This window comes from Drosophila persimilis, unplaced genomic scaffold, assembly GCF_003286085.1.
Source record: "Drosophila persimilis strain 14011-0111.01,24,50 unplaced genomic scaffold, DperRS2 tig00000000-arrow-pilon, whole genome shotgun sequence".
Taxonomy (NCBI): Eukaryota; Metazoa; Arthropoda; class Insecta; order Diptera; family Drosophilidae; genus Drosophila; species Drosophila persimilis.
The window spans coordinates 1,675,679-1,697,045 of record NW_020825288.1 but is presented as its reverse complement, the minus strand read 5'-3'; the positions used below and the strand labels follow the sequence as shown (position 1 = coordinate 1,697,045).

General features: G+C 47.0%; 1 protein-coding gene and 1 long non-coding RNA gene across 3 annotated transcripts in view; both read right to left on the bottom strand.

The window, feature by feature from the left end:
* The window catches only part of LOC6595101 (guanylate cyclase soluble subunit beta-1), a 45,148-nt gene that overhangs the window by 21,289 nt on the left and 2,492 nt on the right, over window positions 1–21,367 (bottom strand). For both annotated transcript variants that reach the window (XR_003408394.1, XM_026984652.1), the window contains exons 2-15: window positions 20,334–20,436; window positions 19,193–19,266; window positions 7,490–7,590; window positions 7,191–7,309; window positions 6,555–6,704; window positions 6,190–6,475; window positions 5,822–6,043; window positions 5,641–5,752; window positions 5,332–5,497; window positions 5,025–5,107; window positions 4,459–4,629; window positions 4,282–4,353; window positions 3,966–4,131; window positions 3,452–3,589 (exon numbers count right to left, since the gene is read on the bottom strand). Coding sequence is in view for 1 of the 2 variants with exons in the window: in XM_026984652.1 (XP_026840453.1) it covers window positions 3,452–3,589; window positions 3,966–4,131; window positions 4,282–4,353; window positions 4,459–4,629; window positions 5,025–5,107; window positions 5,332–5,497; window positions 5,641–5,752; window positions 5,822–6,043; window positions 6,190–6,475; window positions 6,555–6,704; window positions 7,191–7,309; window positions 7,490–7,590; window positions 19,193–19,266; window positions 20,334–20,336 (1,863 nt within the window). In the remaining variant the exon portion in view is untranslated. The remainder of the gene's footprint in view (window positions 1–3,451; window positions 3,590–3,965; window positions 4,132–4,281; window positions 4,354–4,458; window positions 4,630–5,024; window positions 5,108–5,331; window positions 5,498–5,640; window positions 5,753–5,821; window positions 6,044–6,189; window positions 6,476–6,554; window positions 6,705–7,190; window positions 7,310–7,489; window positions 7,591–19,192; window positions 19,267–20,333; window positions 20,437–21,367) is intronic.
* Window positions 148–447, bottom strand: LOC113564952. The gene is made up of 2 exons (XR_003408395.1): window positions 413–447; window positions 148–327 (listed from the first exon to the last, which is right to left on the bottom strand). It is a non-coding gene; the product is annotated as an uncharacterized LOC113564952 (long non-coding RNA).

Here is a 21,367-nt window from a genome sequence, read left to right as displayed (position 1 = left end):
GAGCAGAGCAGCACTTCATTGCGCTAATAAACTTTCTTTCTTGGAGCATCCAAGTCCCATCATCAACACCCAACAACGAAAGTTCCACTGTGGGGCAGCCAACCGCAAAGGAATGTAGCACGGAAAACCACCCAAAAGTTGCCACAATTACTTTCAAAAAACTTGCAGCAGAGCTGGCAAACTTTTCTTTAATTAAATTTAAAACGAAATGAGCTGCGGTCTCGAGGGGAAAGAGCAAGAAATATATCCAGCAAAGGTCCTCTGTCCTCGTTAGTAGGTGACGATGCGAGAAGCAGAGAACCAGCCCAAAGCAAAGCAAAGCAGAGCCTGAGTTGGAGAAAAGTATATGTGTAAATGGGTAAAATGCCAACGCAGCCAGAGATAAAAGCAAAAGAGCGAAAGTTGTAATTACCAGAAAAACATTATAGAAAACTAATTGCCAAAGGCAGCAGCCCCGTCCGATAAGGTCCAAAGGCTCCGCAGATAAAAACGAAAATGCAGAAGGTCGAACAACGAAATGAGAGACAGACATTTGTTGAAACCCATTCTACTCGGAAAAGCAAATCCAATCAGAGGAAATGGCAGTTCTGGCTGGTCCTGGCATATGGTCCTGGTCAGCGAATGCAATCCTGATGAACGATTCAGCTGGGAGTTCGGAACAAAAGTCAACCATTTTGGCTTCACTTTTTCTACTATGTTTTCGGGTTTATTAAATAATGAAGAGGAAAAACCGAATACTTTAGCAGAGCTACAACGAACTGGGAATGCCCTGAGTTGGCATATAAAGAAAGTGAACTTCTCTGTATTGTTGGGAACCGTGAAGGTGCTTCTACGAATCACATAAAGTAGATATTTTCATGAAGATGCTTATTCGAATATATATAACATTCTGTCTTTACAGTACATTTTTTCTCACTTTTCATTTCCATAATAATGTGGGCTAGATTCTTAATGAGGCTTCTTCTTTGTATATCCTGTAGTCCATACTTTGTCCAGATAATTCAGGAATTTCTCTAAGCAAGATGAAGGTGGAGAGTGGAATTTATGGAGCGAACTAAATCAATTTCCCGGCCAGACCCTAGAGTATATAAAGTACACAGTAAATGCAAAAAGTTTTGCTGAAAAACCGAATCAATATTTATGGACTGCAAGCACAGGAAGTAGCCAACAAGGCACTAAGCAAACAGCCAAGACAGAGAGAACAGAGAGTAAGAGGGAGAGAGGGGGAGGGGGAGGAGGAGATAAAGAGCCAAAGGAGAGGGGAGAGAGACGAAGCTGAGCAAAGTTTTTGCATGAAGAAAAACATTGGTATAATTGGCCCCATAAATGGGTGGGGTGGCAAGGTCGAAGGGGTACCGGATGGCTGGATTCTGCTGCCTTTTATCAGGATTTAATGAAGCGCAAAATGACGCCAACGGTGGCAACACGCAGGGGTACGGATGGATAGGGTGCACCATGCAACAGGCTTCGTCGTCGTGGCCCAGTTTTATCCGATTCCTCCCCCGGGGCCGTTTGTTAATTGCATTTCAAGCGATCTATCAAACGCTGGCCTGTTTACCGTCGACTCGATAGATGCAGAAAGCGACACAGAAGCCGTTGCGGATTCGCTGCGGTTCGGAATGCTCTCGTATTCCCTTTTTTGAGTATTTCAGATACCGACGTGCAATGCGAGGAGAGCATGTGCCAGGGGAACGGTTGTGTGGACACGCTTCCGTCTACATTACCAAAGGCAATCAGTCAAATATGAAATACTGACAGCCACAAAAAGTTGACTGCAGTTTGTGGCCAGGACGGGCTATAGACTGAGCAAAGGAGATGGATGGATGGTTGGATGGTTGGTTGTCCCAACGAAAAGCTGGCAAGACGATAAGGTAATGGAATTTTAGCAACAGAAGTACAGAAAAACAACAACAACAACTTTCGACAATAAAGCCAAGTGACTCGGGCCACAGCTCACAAGAAGAGCATTTGAGGACGTGTCTGTCTGTGTGTGTGTGTGTGTGTATGTATGTAGTTATGATACACGTGCACACATACATGTACATTGGACATGTATGCTCGCATGTGTGCACATCCGCAGACATGGACAAAAAGTGACTGACAAGCCACAAGCATTGTCCACACGTACAATGCTGTAATTGTGAAGGATGCCATCAAGTGGGGCATCCGCATTCTCATACTCATCCTCATCCTCGTCCTCGTCCTCATGCTTATCCTTATCCTCAACCTCAACCTCGGATGTCTCTCTCCCCCTCTGTTGCGCTCTCTTGCGCTCTCTGGTTCTCCATCTCTTTCAGCCTTTTCCCTGTCTATTGCCCCGAATGTGTGCAGTGTATTTTAAGCTCGAGTACTCAAAGCAAAAGTGTTTAAGCCAAAAAGGAAAAGGGAGGGTAGATTTGGGAATACTCATAGAAGAAGAAGCATTATATACACTGGCAAATCCACAGCTGCATCCGGAAACGACTTGTTTAGGTGATATGACACTAGATGAATTTACTTTGGAACCAAATGAATTTTTCTCACAAAAACTGCAGAAGGAATTCTCCCATTGCATTGCCGGAGTCTAAAAACCCTTCATGGCTCGCAAATGCCTCGTTTCCTGGTGGCTAGCCTTTGGCATGACAAACATCTACTCACAAAGACAATACCTTGCGGAAAGGGTAATAGCTGGAAAAAGCTAGAACCAGCAGCAGTCAGGAGGCACTGCCACTGCCCCTGCCCCAGCCACAGCCTCATCGCAACGTCGTCTCTGGTGACAGTTGACGGTCAAGTGGCAACTGGCTCTGAGGCTCTGAGGCTCTGAGGATCCGAGTGAGACGACCCTGGGCACGTCGCATGTCGCACCCCAACTTGAATGCGTGTGTCCTTTGACATTGTGTGTCATCAATTTTGAATTAATTTTAGCAATTTTCGCAGTTTTACTACCCGAAACTTTTTACTGAAACTTTGTTCGGGCCACTGCGTGGCAAATGAACTTTTTTGTTCACACTTGCCCTGTTCCTGCCACCTCGCCCCAGCATCAGCTCTGCCCCTGCTACAAGTTGTTAATATTTTACGTGCACTTGCCACTCAATCCTTATGCTTATGGAATGGCGCCCGATGAAGAGCGGCAGGATTGGACGGGGGATAGACATTGAAATTTATGCACCATTGAGTTGTTGTTGCCGCTCTTGTTGCACGGAACGCGAACAGGGGCATTCAGCAACAAATTGCGCGAACATGCTGCAGTTGCATGCTCACACGAACGAGCACCACGAGAGAACAGAACGGGACAGTTTTCCCAACTACTTTCAATGCGCACAATTAGAGTGGCGGAACCCCACCATGAACCGCTCCAGGCACTCGAGAAACTTGAACATAAGTTGTCGCCGCTGAATGCATTTTTTTCTATAGAGCCACCACCGCAGATGGAAAGATACGATACACTATGCGATGTACACTATGCACTCACCACTGGATTTGAGCCCATTTTCACATTCTTGGCCATGTCCATCATATCCAGGGCCACGCGTGCCATGCACTTGGCGTGATCCTCGCAGGGGTCCGGCAGCCCGGACACGGCCATGTACTTATCGCCAACGGTTTCCACCTGAAAGGACACAGAGATTGTAATGAGTATTGGCAGGGATACACTGGGAAAAACATTTCGAGGGGTCCTTCCTTAAAATGGAAATAATTCCAGAGAACCAGGTTTTAGAGAGAACATGAGAAGACTCCTACTCATGAGACTCCTACTCATGGTTTCTCTATTCCGGATACACTAAGACCCTTTTTCTCTCAGTGCTTGCGTATGGACATTTGACAGGTGACCCACAAATGAAGCCAAAAATTGCATCGTTTTGGTTGTGTGGCGAAAATTGTAATTAAGTGGCCCGAAAAACGCTGAGGCTGAGGGCTGAGACTTTAATTTGAACTCTGACACATCCTATACGCATCCCCACACCCAACCCCGTCCTCATCCCTACCTTATACACATTCAGGTTACGCTTCGAGTCGGTGAGGGCATCGAAGACCGTGTAGAGTTCGTTAAGCATTTTCACGATTTTCATGGCCCCGTCGGGATCCGTGTTGGCCGCACAGTATAGGCCAAAGCCCACAATGCCCGAGAACATCAGCGTCACGGAGTCATAGCTGAAGGGTCGTGGCGTGGAGTGGAGAAGAGAGGTGAAGAGAAGAGCAAAGAGCATGAAAATATTTGCAATAAATAAATGGACACAAATAGCAAATTGTTTGCGTTTTCCCATCGGCTATGGGGGCTGGGTGGAATTGACATTGACTTACCGTTTGGGCGGCACTGGACGCTGGTGTCGTAACTCATTTGCCACCGACTTGGGCAGCACCGAGTAGAGGAGCCTGGACGAAATGGAAAATGCGGAAAAATGGAAAGGTAATTTCAATTTCGCGCCTGAGAGAATCGCCCCATGCCCCTAATGGGTTTCCATTGTCATTTTTCTTTACCTGTCGGTCTTCTGCTTCTCGCTCTCCAGATCGCGGAACGTCTGCTGCAGCTTATCCGTGAGCATTTCCAGGTTCTTTGTCAGCTTGTACTCCGCCTCGAACTTCTCGGAGAGCAGCACCAGATCCCTGGCCGCGTCGTGCAGCGGCACATCCGAGATGTATAGCCCCTTCCTGGAAATAAGAGACAAAGACACATTCCACATTCACACAGATAGCTCAAAGGGGGGGCGGCTCAAGGTGGGAGGGTCGAGGGCTGAGGAAAAATGACACGCATTTTATTTTACTTAAGTCTTTTTAAATTCTCTCTTGGCAGAAAATATTTCGAAGGGAGAGAGGACGAAAGGAATGGCATAGAATGGAATGATGGAGGGGCCGGCTGCCTGAGAAAGCATTTTTAATGTCATCTATAAATTTAGCCAGCTGAAGGCGCATTTGTTTCAATAAAAGCTTATGGGCAAGGCGTTCCCCTAATGCCACATTTAAGAGCTAATGTCTTTAATGTGGGCTTATAAAGAACGTAAACCAAGCAAAGACTCATCAGCTCTTCAGGCTGGTCGTGTACTCACTTGGTTAGATCGTCCAGATTCATGACACTCGGATAGCACTGAAACAATATGCGATCCGTTTCCGGTATGTACATCATTTGTCCCTGCGGAAAGGAGAGACGGGAGACAGATTAATAAAGAGGGGAATGATGGGGGGAGGGGGGAGGGGAGTACTCGTAAAATTGATTTTTATGCTGCACTCTGTGGCCAGGCCTCGCATTAAGTTTAATGCCAGGACGCGGGTGCGCGTAAGCGGCGATTCGGCTTTTTGGGGAAATCTGTTGGAAATCCCACCTGGTGGGAGACGTCGGCGTCGACGTCCACTCACCTTCAGTCTCAGAAAGCGCTGCTCGTGCCGGCTGCTCATGGCCCCCTGTCGTGTCTGCAGCACATAGATGGTGTTTATGTGGGAGAGAATGTTCTCAAAGTTGAGCTGGAGATGCGGCCGGATGGCCTCCACCACTTCTATCAGGGAGCAGTTCTCCTCGGCCACTCTGTGCGGGGGGTATGGATAAAAAGCGAGCAAATCAGTGCGGCTCACTTAGCTGAACGGCCCTTACTCTTATCCTAATGGCTGCCTAATCGCCAACAATGGCTCATAGCTAGCAGCGGGAACTGTAAAACGCGGTGCACTCACCTGGGTATTACACGAGAGACAGCCTTCCCAGCTTGAACAATTCTCATTTGTCTATCGAACATCAGGTGGAAGGGGAACACCTTGCAGAATGTGGCGGGCGATATGAGGGGCGCTGTGGATTAGCCAGGCAATTAGCTTAAGTAAAACTCTCACTCTGTGATTGCTGGGTCCTGGGCCCTACCTTCGCACAGAAACTCCATGTCATCGGGCACCTCATCCTTCTTGGCATCCACTTGAGACTTGTCCGCCACATTGATCTCCCTGATGACGAACTGCACATGGTCGTAGCGCTCGATGTCGTCGCTCTTGTTCTTCAGGAGCCGCAGGCACTTCTGCTCCTTGTCGCCGTCGCAATCGAAGCTGTCCTGTGGCACGGGTCCGCCCGGTAGTGCAATGGAGGGTTCTGGACATATGAGAGTTCAGTGAGCATTAATAATTCGGTGTTTCTTGATGAGAACAAATTCAGGGTATAGGCAGAGAACGACCGAGCGTTCAGTACGTTCAACGCCAGCACCAATTCATTCCATTCGGTGTCTCCCTCTCTTTTACCTGTCTCGCTGGCATTCTCTTGACCATCGTTGTTGTTGTTGAGGTTAACGTTGGCACCGTTGCTGTTGTTGGCCAGGCCATTATTGCTGCTGGGATTGTGATTATTGTTTCGCTCGGCATCCGTGGGAGGAGCGAGGGCCGCCGCAGCGGCTGTCGCCGCGTCCGTCTCCAACTGCTGCTGCTCGCGGGCGAGGGCGCGCAGCTTCTCGGCCTCGTCGATGGGCTCTCCTTTGCGTTTTACAATGTCGATTTCCACCTCGACGCCATGGAGCTTCGATGCAACGGCCTGTAAGAGAGATATACGTATGGTGGTGGTGTCAGCGGAGGAGTTCAAGGACTGAAACTGGCGTCTGGGAATCGTTTACCTTAACTATGCCGATGACGATGTGCTCCAGGCCAGGCCTCTCCGAGTAGTAGTGCAGCAGCAGCTCGCCGTCCTTCTCCGTGCACCGAAAGGAGGGAGCCCGCATGCCGGGGTACAGGGTGCCCAGATGGTCGTGCAAGGCATCCAGGTTCTGCAACAATTTGCGGTTATTGTTGTTGTGGCAATGGTGGTGGCGAGGACGAGGCAGGCGAAAAAATTCAATTTCATTTTTCATTATGACAAAGGATTCGAAGAGCATTTGCGGTGAAAAATGTGGAAAATTGAAAATAAATCGAATGTGAGTGCAACAAAAGGCGTCAAGGGTGCTGCATGCTGGATGTGGTGTGGCAGGGTGATATGTGCGCTCAAGCAAAATGGTTAATGCTTATCAATGATGCTGATGCTGATGTCGATGCTGAGACTCTGAGACTGAGAGACTGCGAGACTGCGAGACTGGGAGACTGCGAAGGGGACTGAGAGCAGCATGAAAAATGACTTGAGTGGCGATTGGAAAATGCAATTGTGATGCAGATGCATGGGAAATGAGTGTGAAATGGGATTCAATTAAATAAACTGCCGGCTATAAAGCTACGATTATAGATACGTATACGAGAACGTGTATGTATTGCTATAGTACCTGCAGGAAATCACGCGGCGTGGCTCCAAGCACTTGCAGGATCTTGTCGTAGCCCGAGTCCTGGCAGAACTCAAAGAAGGTCTTGCCAAACAGTTCCAGAATATCATCAGCGGGTATATCTGTGCAGAAGGAAGTGGCAGAGGCAGAGGCAAAAACATTAATGAGCTGGTCCTTAGGGCTGGTCCACAAGTACCCACGTGAGTGGTACTTGGCCATAACTGCGGCATATGTTTGATAATGTCGTTACGACAGCCATCATGAACAAAAGCCGCATCGTCTCGTGTCGACTAACTACTTACTGAGTATCTCAACAGCTGCTCCAATTAGATTGTATGTTATTTCATCGTCGTAAATTTGTCGCACCAGAAACTGTCCCTCCATGCTGACCATGGCCTTTTTTCTGAATGCCAGACGAGCCAAAAAGAAGCGGGCATCGAAATCGAGTGAGGGGCGCAACCGCAAATATGGAATGACAGAGAAGGGTTTCGGTTTCGGTTTCGGAAGTGGGAGTGGGAGTGGGAGCGGCAGTGGCATGGTGGGTGGAAAGAGTGGTAAATACATTAATTTTAATTAAATTGCTTCTGTGCTGGCGAATTTTTGAGTGAGTTGCTGGCATTTCTTCTTTGTATTTGCTCATTTAAAGTATGTGTATGTTTTTGTGTATGTTTTTGGGGCTTTTGGGGGAACATAAAGCGGCTGCTTCATATGGCGGTCAGTTTATATTCCTTTTTCATATTTATGTTTTTAATTAAGCAATGAAGACAGAATAAAGCCCTTTGAAATGAGAATTCTTGCGCTCGAGTCTTAAAAGTTTCGAGCCGGCTTCGGCTCTTGTTATTATGTTGGATAAATGTACAAATTTTCCGTGTTCTCTTTTGGGAAATTTATGGAAATGGTTTCCAAATTTCGCTTGAGTGGGATTTTTATAAAAATGGAACACAAGGAAATGGCTGATGAGCCGCCGCCCAATGATACCATCTGTGGTTTAATGATGGAAATTATAAACTTTCTGATTGCTGCAATTGAATTTTCGCTTATATACATTCGTTTAATCTAGATTTCCATGAGGTTGTTTTATATACGTTTGTTTAGGTGTATGTACAAATAGATTCCGAAATTCCGATGTAAGCAGTTCAAATGTGCAAGCAGATCAATGAAAGAACTGCTTTACCGTTTCATTGCAACAGCACTGTTAACAGCCTAGGTTAATAGCCTGTTACTGCTCTCCGTTAACAGCATGTGACTCCTGGTTACAGCGCACTGCAAGCGCTGTCTAACAGTTCTTTAACAGCACTTTCAGAGAGGCTCGCTCACGATCACCAAGCAGCCAATTAGAATATATACTGCAAGCCCGCCATCTACCCACCGTTAGAATCCTACATTAAAAACTCTATCCACTCTTCTACAAACAACTAGTGCAAATAACTGCTTGAACTATGCCTGAAAGCAGTTTAACAGAAAGCACAGCTTGCAGGCTCACTGCTTTCTCATAATATGGCTGTTTCAGCACTTCCGGTGTGCTCTACTTGGTTTCGCTTAATCTGTCTGATCTTTTTATGTGCCCACACAATCCACTTTCATATCGATTACTTTAACAGCTTGCAAGTCAGTGCAGTTTGAGTTCAAACGAGCAATCAGTTCAAATAATACGAGTACATACGACAGCTTGCTGTAAAGCCAGAGGCAGCTTGCAAACATTTCTCGACTATTTCATATACAGCTGACCTTTAAGCCATCTAATTACTTTTCGAGGGCTTTTCTCTTAAATTCTCCCAAAAGTTAACTCAATTTTAAAGTAAGATCTTTGTATGCCAAAGAGAAACGAAACTTTCGTCTGGATTTGCATTGAATAACAATACAAGAAAATAGGAAAGCAGCCAGCCGCTACCCAGCCGCCCATCCACAGGGCTGTCAGCTAGTCTGTTTAGTGAACATCGTGCAAATCGACTTTATTATTTAATAGAACTTGTGCCAAGCTGTTACCAAAACAAATTGAATACAACGTGCCGGCACAGGCACAGTCAGAAGCACAGGCACAGTGAAAGTAGCTGGTCGAAAAGGCAAGGCACCAGAAAGGCAAGGCGAAGTAAATAGAAAAATAGAAAAAGAGGAACGCCAACGTTGCAGAATTGAACATGAAAATCACACGCCGCGGCGTGAGTTGAGAGAGCAGAAGAACACAAAAAAAAGTAATAGAAAAGTAGATTTTGTACGTGCAAAAGTTTTTCCATTTTCCTTCCCTACGCAAGAACTTCTGATTTGCCGACGCGTCGCCTTCTGGAGCGGTCTGGCAGTGAAGGCTGTGATGGTTGTGGGCATGGCAGGACAGGTGAGCTGTGGCAACAGCGGTGCGGTGGCAACGGCATGGTATTTCATTATTGCTCATTTTTCAGCTGCAATGCAACCAAGAAGAAGCGCAACGACGGGGCAACAACGAAAACAGGTCGTAAGACGTTGCAAAATGGCAAAATGTGTCAGCAGCTGTCGCTGAAATGTGAGTCATATTTGCACCCACTTCACGATTGAGTTGCGTGTGTGCTGTTGCAGCTGCAGACCGGTTCGAGTATTGCTGCTGCACATATTTAATTTCGCATCTTCCAGAAAGCACACATCCTCTCACACGAAAGACGATAAGTATTTTATTTGTAGAAGCTGATTTTTAATTTCCTGAACTGCCAGCGGACATCGAATGGGTAACAGGAACATGGCAAAGCAGAAGCCTTCGCTGGGCGCCAAGAAATCCCCAGGAAACTTCTGCATATTACACACCAAAATGGAAATTGATTTTCGTCTTGCAAATTTATTATTCCATGAAATATGGCAGTTGCGGTTGGGCTGGAGGGAGAGCAGGCCATGAGGAAATTCAAAATTAAAATAAGATTTATGTCATAAGCATGCAAGCATTTTGGCCTTAATTCTTCCATAAAGACCTTAAAGTGCAGTGGAGTGGAACCAGATATTGGAACTCTGGTTTCAGCTTTAGTTAATTGCTGGACTAAAGTGCGAAGCACTCAAAATTATCTGCAGGCAGGCCTCTCTCTCTCTCTCTATCTCTCTGCTGATATTGCGATTTAATTTCATAAAGTCAACACCTGCCCTGCCCACCGGACGACCCTCGTCCCCGCACGGTTGCCCAGTAAATGTCTATCATTTTTATTGTGCCAGCAAGGCAACATTTTGCGCCGTAAATTAAATTATGCTGCACGTTTTAGTCTCCGTCTACGCACACCTGTACCACACCCCAGCCCCCAGCACACCACACTGCGTATGATTGATTTTTATTGATTTAAATGTGCGTGTGTTAGAGAGTGTCTCTGTGGCTGTGTGTGTGGGTATCTGGGCGTGTGTTAGCTGTCTGTCTCTCTGTTGTGGGTTTTTGTTCGCTTGCCTTTTGATCGACAACTTAATTGAAAAAGTTAATGTACGTGTGTGCCGAAGCAAGAAAGAGCCAGAGAAAGAGGGAGTGAGAGTGAGAGAAAGGAAACCCAATTTCGGTCACTGGATTTGGATCACGTTCAGGTTCAGGCTTAGGTTTTTTTTTTGCTGGCGCTTCTAATGCAATTTGTCGTTAATTCTCCTCCGAAAGACACACAATAAAAAAAAGTTTACCATTAAATTTCGCACATTTGCGGCAGCATAAGCATCAATTAATTCGTGCTGTAAAAATTAATTACGCACACACACGCAGCAGCCAATTTATTGGCTCGAACCCTCCTCCCCCTCTCCCTCCACGCTCTTCCATGACATTGCGTATACGCCCTGTGGCCCTGATAAAATGCAAGGCGACACTTAGTAGCATCCTCATCGTTTTCATTACAAATTCAATTTCCGCCCCGCCGCCCAAGTTTATCTCCTCGTCGCTTCATCTCCCCATCGCTCTCTTCCTCTCAGACCAGACTTTGGCTTCTCGCACTTTAAACTCATTTAAATATTGTTTACGCTGTGACAACGACAGCGACAACGCAGGAGGCCGAAACTAAGTGGCTTAATCTGCCAAATGGCTAGGAGGAGTCGTCGGCCAAGAAATATGAAAACATTTCGCGCCTAAGTAGCTTAGGCCAACGCCCCGGCCATATATATAGCCAAGTGTTTTTGTGTTTTTCTTTGCTGTTGGTTTAAGTTTCACGCGCAATGCCTTTTCCAGCTACCATCGACATTGAATCGAATACATAATGTATTATATGGATTCTATGCGTATAGATCCGGTCCGACCACGGCCACGGCCACGGCTTTGCTTTTTTCAATTTTTTTGGCTGCGGCTCGCGTGTAAATATTATTATTTAATATGCCAATCGCTGAGCCATTCAACCCACATCGACACTGGGGATAAAAACGGAGGGAATATCATCGTCGCACAGAAGGCTGCCAGTGGCAGTGGCTCTCTAACTATATAACTCTTCAGCAGTTCCCAGAGCACCGCTCCCAGCTCTCGATGCTCGCTTTTTATGACAGGACGAGGGCATTAAACCGCTTTATTATGGACTACTTGTTGACTTTTGTCAGGCTAGAACTTTAAGTTGGATTAGCCCCGAGTACTATGAGAACCGCAAACGAGGGGAAAATCCATAACCAATCAGCTGATTTGATTCTGACTTTGCTGCGGTTACAGTGAGAATTCCTAATGAGCAGCGAACCGACAGAGGCTTGAGGATTGTGTGTTTCGTGAGCCTCCGAGTATTTAATTGTGGTTCTCGTTTGCCTGCTGTAACTTAACAAATCAGCCTGGCAGCCGGCCCTGACGTGCACTGCAAAGTTGCGACGGGAATGCGGATGTGGGTTGCATGCAACCCGAGTCTTACACAGATGCACGAACACGAAAACTAACCGACATTAGCGCATTTTCATGGCAGGCACTTAGCCAAAGAGCGAAAGCTGGCTGCCTGGCTGGCTGGCTGGCACGGCTAAGAGAGAAGAAGTCACGGCATGCTCCTTTTCAGAAGTGCCAGAACTAACTTTCAGATAGTTCAATGGTTCGGTTCTGGAAGTGCTGCTATCCCACACAATATTCGTAAGCTTTCACCTCAATTTCAAGAGCATTTCCTAGTCTACTTACTGCTCTGAAATGCTTCCCCAAGTAGATGCTGCAGCAAAGACCTCCGACAAGAGCCAGAGCACACAAGAGCAGAGCAGAGGAGCCGAGAAACGGAAGCGAAATAAGGTTAAAAGCCACTTAAGACTCGGCCAAGTTAATGTGGCACATAACTCAAGTGAGTCACATGTTTTATTGTCCACAAATAGAGGACGCAACCGCAACCGCAGGAAACACAGAGCCAGAGCTAGAGCCAGGACAACGCCAGGGCCAGGGTCAGGTTGAAACTATTTAGAGCAGGGCTTCGGCAGATCGAAGGCAGGAAATTAACATTGAAATTACAGACAATCCGTAGGGGGAGAACCCCAAAAGAAATCCGAACCAAAAGCAAACCTGGAGACTGCAGTCGCATATGCTCTTCCAGCTGCTCTCCTAAGCTGTCCGTGAGAGTGGGAGTGTTTGTGGGGTAATCCCTGAGGCGTGTTATTCAAATCAGGCAGAGCTTCTTCCTTGCTCTAGTTTTTCCCCGCACAGACAGGAGAGATCCTGTCTGCCGTCTCGTGTGTATTTGTATGCGATTAGCGTTAAACCGCTGCCAAGCCATTCACATGCAGACGTGCTACACGTCCCTGAAACTGAAGCTGAATTTCAATCTGGTTCGGGCTCCCTCTCCACCCCATCAACATCACCATCATCGTCATCATCGTCATCACCATCGTCATCGTCATGGCCATCATCATTGTCGTTGTCATTGTCATTGCCATCGGCTTTAGTCAAGTCGATTTTTTGCTAAGGATTAGCATTTTTACTGTCGCTAAGCTGCGGAGCCGGCCATGGCCATGGGGCGTATGATTAACCTTTAATGCACCACCAAGTGGGCCTCAAGTGTGTCGCACCTAACGGACAGTGGGACAGTGAGGAAGTGGACAAAGGCCAGTGCGATTCCAGGGCCGAAATTAATGAATCGCCACTTTTCTGCCGGTGCCCATTAATAACTGTCCCTCTATGCAGCCAGTGCCGCCCACGACACTCGTCTCCTCGTCCTTCTCCGGTCATTTATTACTTCTGTCCGGCGACTGCTCCACTCTCCCTTCATTTTTCTATCTACGCATGCACTGTGACATCTCGAAATTAGGACATCATTAGCAACTGTCGATGCGGCGCGGCGGCTGTCGATGCTCCTGCTGATAAATGCCAAAAAACAAGCCAGAACCGAAGCCAAAGCCCCAATCCGGCCCCTGGGAATTTGCGGTTGGCTGCTGCTGCTCCCACATCATGCTGTGTGTGTGTGTGTGTGGGAGGGAGCCCTTGATATAATTAGTTTCTGAGGTTGGCTAGAGGAGGGATTCAGGCCCAATCTGGGGATGCACTACATGAACTGTTGCCAAGTAGAGTTTTGCTTTAATGCCGTTAAACACTAGGATGAAATTCGCATCCAATACGAGTAGTATGTGGAGGAGACTGCAGGAAATTCGATTTACATTTACTTGTACTCTCATCGTAACACAATTTGGAATGGAATGCCTATTCCGCACCGATTCGATGCGGCAAATTTGTGCTCCTCTGCCATGTTCCATGGGCCAAGGGCCATGCCGAGTCCGGTCTAATGATGGCCGACGGCTAAAGCGCCACTCAAAGCTGAAGCGTCAGCAAGGCCGACAGAAAATGGTGCAAAACACTTCCGGCTGTGGCTGGGGATGAGGCTCAGGCTCTTGTTCTGGCTCTGGCTCTGGCAGATGCCGATGTGGAGGCTGTTGCAATTGCAAAAATGTGCCGCAGGCTGCTCCAGTTCACAGTTTCCATCTTTTTTTGCCAGTAAAATGCAAATGAAACAGGAAAGATTGCCCATTGACAGGGGAAGAGGGAAATCTCGGAGCGCAAACATAGACCGATATCAGCTGTCAGTAAGTTCTCTTCTCTCAAGCCGAGAGGACATGATTTCAATATGGAGATTTCTACCACCGCTGGCCCCAAATGCAATTTCGGAATGTAACGAATGCGCTCTGGGAGCATCCACTGTGGTTTTTAGTTATATTAAAAAAAAACCCCCCAGCACACATACAGAAACAAAAACAGAGAAATGGAACGGGTAGAGAAATTAAGGAGGAAAACGTTTGAGCCACACGCTCTACGGCTGGTTGGGCAACAGGCCAGGAGCCGAGAGCAGAGCACCAGCTGACCCTCGCATATGGGGGAAAATAAATTGCTTTTAAGCGACGTGTCCTGCTCCTGCTCCGGCTCCAGCTCAGGCCCCCCTCCCAGAGGACCTCGAGCGTGTCGCTATTCGGAAAATGCAATAAATACAAATTTCAGTGATGCATTTATGCGCGAAATACGTGTCCAGACACGCCCCCAGCCCCCGTAGCCCCTGCCAGCTGGGCAGTTATTAAATTATCCACCAGCAGGCACACTAACTGGATGTACAGACATTGCGTATGCGTCTAGTTGGCCGGAAACTAGACTTTTGCGTCGGGATAACTTATTTTCGACTTGCGAATTTAATTATAAAGGCACAAACTGGGCGTTAGACAGCGGCCCGTTTTCATAATTAATGCCCACTGTATCATGGGATTATTATTACGCATTAATGGAATACTGTGTGGGATCCTTTGTTCGGTGGAAAAGCCAGGGATTATATAATTTGCTGCCGGCCGTGCGCTGGATACATCTTGGAGACCTTGGGGGTAGCACCTTAAGCAAAGGTGGGTTGCATCTACCTTGTGATGGCAGTCGGGGCTGTTCATCTGTGCCTTTGTCTGGCTAATGCTAATGGCTGGCCGTAATCGCCTGGCCTCGCTTTGGCTGCTGCTGCTGCTCCTTCACTGCCTCTCGTCTATAATTAGCCTCCTTGTTCAACATTTTATTTCGATTATTGCACTCCATTTGACTTGAACGCACAAAGACAAGCCATTAAGGGCGAGATAATGCCCGGCCGAACGAATCTGGAGTCCAACATTGCGTATGCGCAACGCCGACGACTTTTGGGCGCACGCACGCGACGCATAATTCATAAAGCGATAAAAGTGGAGCACATAAAACGGCAACGGAAAACTTTCAACAATAAACTGCGGTGGCGGGAGGCAGGCGACGGGGACAGGGACAGGGACAGCGACAGCGACAGATACCAGGTTTTGGCCAACAAATATGAAGCAATCAAAGAGACAATAAGTGAACGCAGAGCAGCCAAAAGGAGTCGTCGTCGCCGAGCCGGGGCTAAAGAAATGCAATCAAAGCGAAAAGTAATCTCGGCGATAAGTGCGAAAACGTGTCAAATGCCAGAGCGGGGCAGCAGCAGGCAGGAGGGCAGGGCGGGTCGGATCGGATGCTGGCAAATGGGGGGCGTGGCTGCAGCTGACACGGAGAAGATGCCGCGCATCATGGCAGTCAATAAAGCGTAACAATATTTGCCACTGTCTGCTGTTCCTGCTGCTGCCGCTGCCATTGTCGAAAACAGTTGACAAAATGGCGAAAATATTGTAAATGCAAAAAGTCGGGCGGGGGAGCGTCAACTTCCGGGACCGTGCCCGTGCCTGAGCCCGTGCCGTGTTTTCCTTTGGGCTCCTGTGTGTTTGTTTGGTAAGCGACACGCAGCCTGCGGCAAAGTTTGCATTCAGAAACTCAGGCATTGCCATCTGTTGGAGGTTGTTTGAGTGAAAACTTTTGGCCAGGCACAGGCACAGGCCCAGAAGCAGGCAAATTTTTTGACGCATTAGCACGAACCCTTCCCCGCAGCCCTATACCAGGCCGTGCCACCCTCTCAACTCGTTACATGCTTCAAATATGCCATTTCCCCCACCGCATACACCGCACACACCACATACGCACCGAACCACTCGAAAATCGACTCGAATTTCCATAATGTCTGCCACAAAAATGCGATCGATTTTCGTGGTGTGTGAGAGAGCTGCAAAAAAGACATAATGCTGCGGGCGTGGAGAAGAGGGGGCGTGTCGTGTCCTGTCAATGTGTGTTCGTATGAATATCTAAAAAAAAACGTGGCCAAAAAAAGTGGAAAGAACAGAACAGCAAAGTCAGGTCAGCGGGAATTTGTGTGTGTGCGGCGCGGGGCAACTAATGGCCTGGAGCTGCCACTGGACGCATTGCTGCGTGGCATTACCCAATCTATATATAGACGCGGATATTTTTACATGTGTCTCCAAATGCGCTTTTAATGTAAAAGGATTCGCTAATGCTTAATGCCTGCAATGAAATCGCACACGTGGCGTGGGCGCTCTGCAGGATGCTGGCTGATTGCTTCTCCCAGCAATCCCCAGTCCCAGACCCACTCCCACTTCCACTCCCACACTCCAAATGTAATCTTGACAGGAAATTCCAGCCAAGCGAAATGAAGATTGATGGATTTTTAGCATTCGTCAGAGCTCCAGAGCCGCGGAGGGAAGGGAAGGAAGGCAAGGTAAGGCAACAACAACTCCTTCCCTTATTTGTAGCTAATAAGTCGCAAAAATATTTGGTAAACGGCATTGGAACGTGTTCCTCTCGAAAATTTCAAGCAAATTTACATTTAATATGACAAGCAGGCGTTGACGTGCTTCAAAGCCGCTATCTCTGTCTCTCTATCTCTGAATCAGGCCAAGCCTTCAGGCTGGAACGGGGCTGGGGAGTGGCAGGTGGAAAACTCAATTTGGGTAGAACTTTTCCCTGTGAGAGAGAGGAGAGTAATGGCTAAAAGCACACTCCACACTTAAGCAAATTAGTGTGATATCATTCGAGAAAATCCCCCCAGCATGGGAGGCGCCAGTAAAAGGATGAGGGATCGGAACCCATTAGCGACTGACCAACGCATCAGCCTCGACTCGGCTCATATGACACAAGACACACTAGACGTATACGTATAACTTGACTGACATATTGACACACTTTCATACTCACATAGGGATAGAGACAGAGACGGAGGAAGTGCTTTAGAGTGAGAGGTTAAATCCTATTCTGGCAGGAGCAGAGCTCTGCTTTCTTGTGGTGCTGTAAAACATTTTATAGGCAAATCGATTTTTGTCTAAAGTGCCACAAACACGCATAACCAGCAGCAGCGGCAGCAGCAGCAGCAGCCACAGAAACAGCCATAATGTGGCACAAATGGTCACTCTTCCTCTGAAGAGTGTATTAGTGGACGGAACAACTGAAAAGGAAAACTCATTTGATATGAATCTGTTTCCGTTATCGTTCCGATTTCATTTTCGGGAGCACTTCAAAGTCCTCTGACTTAGGCTAGAGAAAATAAGCTTTAAACTGGAGATCCCCGGCTCCAATCTAGCAGCTTGTTTAGGCAAATTAATGAGCCTCATTTGCAGATTGATGTGCAGCAATTATGAGCCACCAGGCAGCAACACCAACACCAACACCAAGCAGCATAAAGCACTTAGAGTCCTGATTCTGATTAAGTGAGCGCCAACATGAGAAGCAGAGCAGCCAGGAAGAAGGAGCAGCAGATGACTTTAAGGTTCTTTAAAAGCAATCAATGCTGTAGAGAAGACAAAGAGGTAGTCAGACAGACGGACAGACGGCACAACTATCAGTCACTGCGGTCAGCTGGGTGTCAATCAAGGCAAATGCCATTGCCAATGCCGAGTCAAGGCAGTCTTCGTCTTGGGGCCTCCTTTCCTTTCGTTTCTATTCTTTTCTTTTTTAATGAACGCTTTGACAATGCCTTCAAGTGCGAGGACAACGACTGACAGACAGAGCACCGAGGACTGTCGCCCAAGGGTGAGAGCACAGTCGTGCTACGCCTTTGTCTTGGGGCCTCAAGTGGAGGATAATGAGTTTGATTCTCGCTGCAACGATTGCCCTCGGCATTGCCCAGGGCTCTGACGGGTACTGTTACTGCCACTGCCACTAACACTAATACTAGCACTACCACTACGATTGTGGCTGCCAACTAACTGCAATGTAATTAAAGTCATGTCATTGCCGACCCCATTGGCAGGCATTCGAAATGAAATGAAGTGGCAGCCAGTGCAGGCAGAGGAACGGGAAGGAGCAAGGAGAAAGAGCTGTGGTTTCCCTTGGGATATTTTCTCCCACTTAAGTGGAATATTTACTTTACCCAGCTGCTCTTTTTCTCGCAGTGTACGCCTCAACGTTGCCATTGTTACCTTTTCCTCTTCTAATGAGAAAAGTTCTCCTCCATAATTAAAGGGTTGTCTGGCGCACCCAAAGCAAAGATTCGACTCAACTCCACTCGACTCTTGACTGGTTCAATTCATTAGCAATCTGTAAACGTGGCCAATACAAGTGGCAAGTGACTTGCGGTTAAGCAATCCAAATTCATAAATCATGGCCAATTAGCACAGAGGAGAGCGGAGCGGATAGGAGCGGAGCCGTTGCCATTGCTACAGGGCCTAGGCTTAGTCCAGGACACAGACAAACACACGCACATTCAGGCGGCAATATCAATAACTTAATTAAGACGAATGCGAATTGTATACAGTCTTAGCACACACACTAAAACATACACTAAAACACACACTGGCACACCCCCAGAGCCGGCACGCGGCCATTTTTGGGCGTTGATTTTCGCCCTAGATTTTGGGGCTGGCTGCACTGGGAAATCCGTGTACGCATTAATGTGACGCGTGTTCCCTGCCCCGCCAGCAGCCAACAGGCAACAGCAAATACACTCAATTAATTTATGTATATCTCTCTCTCTGCTCTATCCCTCTGCTCTCTGCCCTCTGCCCTTTGCCCTCTGCCCACTGCTCTCAGCTCTCTGTGTGGGCGTGACCATGTCCGAATGTGAAAAATGGATAATTAGTTAATTGCGGTACGTGGCGGCAGACAAATGTACGCAATTTATGTATTTTAGTTATTAATTAAGTGCGCGATGCTGTTAATCTGTTTGTCCTTGGGTCCGGCTTTGCCTTGGGTATGGATTCCATGGGTAATATGAGTACTTATAGAGGGGAAATTCGTTTTCATTTGCTAATGAGTTTTGGCCGACACTTGGTCTTATACTTACTTGATCTTCTCCCATAGCTCCTCGCCAAAGTGTTTCAGAACCAGCAGCTCCAGGGCGTAGTTAACGAAGCCATACTGCGGAGAGTCGAAAGAGAACAGAATGGAGAACGATTTGTTTATGGCAGTGATGTTTATGGCAGGCGCTTAAATAGGCATAAATATCGTATCTATCCGACTTGACTGTCTCCGACTTTGCTCTTAAAAATCTCAGCAGAAGCCAGCGGCTCTCTGATTTTAATTGCATTCCCAGACGGGACTCGAAACGATAAATTTGAAATATGCGAAATCAATAGCGATTGCGCACTTTCATTTCGTTTTAAATGTATCCAAAAAGCAATCAATTTGATTTGTTACGGAACGGGACGGGACGGGACGTGGACCAAGGACCAAGGACCAAAGACCAAAGAAGTGGAAGGAGGAGCAGCCAGCCAGGCAGACGGGCAGACAGGCAGACATACCTTTGGATATCCCAGATACGCAGCACAATCAATCGCTTCCGCCGGAAGTAATACTAAACAAGCAAAATACTTGAAATATATTTACATACATTACGCATACGTCTAGCTGGCCGAACAACAGGCCCCCGTCCTTGTGTCTGCCTGCTCCTGCTCCCCTTTTCTGTTTCTGTTGCTTCACGGTTTCTTGTTGTTTTATTCTTTTGCGTTTCTTTCCTGTGCTTTTCTGCTTGGTTGTCTGATGAAGATGTATCTAACCGATATTTGATGTTTATTGCCTTTGTTGGGGCAAGGCGCATTGAAATGTTGTAGCAGTCTCAAATGCCACCCAGAGGCTACACACGTGTGTCATTTCAGGGATTGACAACAGGGTTATAGAATGGCGGTTTGGAGGACTGCGAAATGCTGTGAAAATCGCAATCATTAGATCAACATTTCTTTGCATATGTCAACGTACGGAGGAGACTTCCTTTGGCGGGGAATCGAGTTGATTTGCTTTTTATCAATAGAATTGAGACAAGGAGTCTGATTGAAATGGCTTCGAATCGGAATGCCTTACGGCCAGAAATCCTATTGAAAGGAATTCATTCGTTGCCTTCCGGCCCACCTTTAGAAAGGCTTTCAATCAGAATTTAATTGAATACTTTCAATTAATTTCTATTTTAATTAAACTCTGCATTCACTTACCATTTTTGGGTGATTTTTTCGTTTCCGGTTTTCGCTTAATTGAAACGCTTGTCCGCGTATTTAATTCACTTTCACAATGAATATGTTCAAATACATATCACAACTGAAATTGGACACCAGAATATTCAATTTATTGCGCTTTCACTTATATCTGCCCCCCCGGATTTCCGCCACCCGCCACAGCCACAGGCAACACACCAAGGGGGCGGGGTGTCCCCGAGAGAGTGCGAGGGGATTGTTCAACAAATGAAAACGTAATAAATTGTATCTGGCTTAACACACAACTGATATGACGGCTATGATAAACGGAAAAACCCTAATGAAAATTACAAAATAAATATTGTGGTCTGTCCAATTATGAATGGGAAAAAGGGCAATGGTGGATGGCCTGGGGACTCATTCGTTATTCGTTATGTAGAATTGTGGTGAATCAAACGATGCTATGCCCCTGCGGCTATGAATATTTCATGAGTTTTAAATCGGCTCTTTCCCTACATTATATATTTTCCTTAAAGGAAGGACGGGTGCAAACTCTTCCCATTTTAAATTCTTATTTCTCTCCAAAAGCAGGGCTTTTCTGAGGCTTTTTCAAAATACCTCCACTAATCAAATATTTAAATGAGCGGAAAAACAAAAGTCGAACGGCCCTCGAGTGGCTCCAGGTCCTGGCCAACAATTTCTGGGGCCATAGCCTCGTGGCCGTTGCCGTTACAGCTGCATTCTTGTTTCGCTGCCATGTGCCTGTTTGTTGCATGCCACATGCAACACGTGCGGAAGCCAAAGGCTCCGCAACAACAACAACAACAAAACCATGCCAAGACCCGAACAGCCATCAACTGGGTCAAAATAAAGCCAGGCAAAAATAAGGCTGCAATAAGACGTTGAATCGGGGCTAATCGAAAGTTTGATGCTCTTCTCGGGGACCCAGAAAAGGGATTCTTGAGTATGCGGAGTGTAGAGCTGTAGAGAGAACTGGGATATTCAATAACCTCATGAATGTGGCAGAATGCTCTGATTCCGTGGGTAAGCCTATC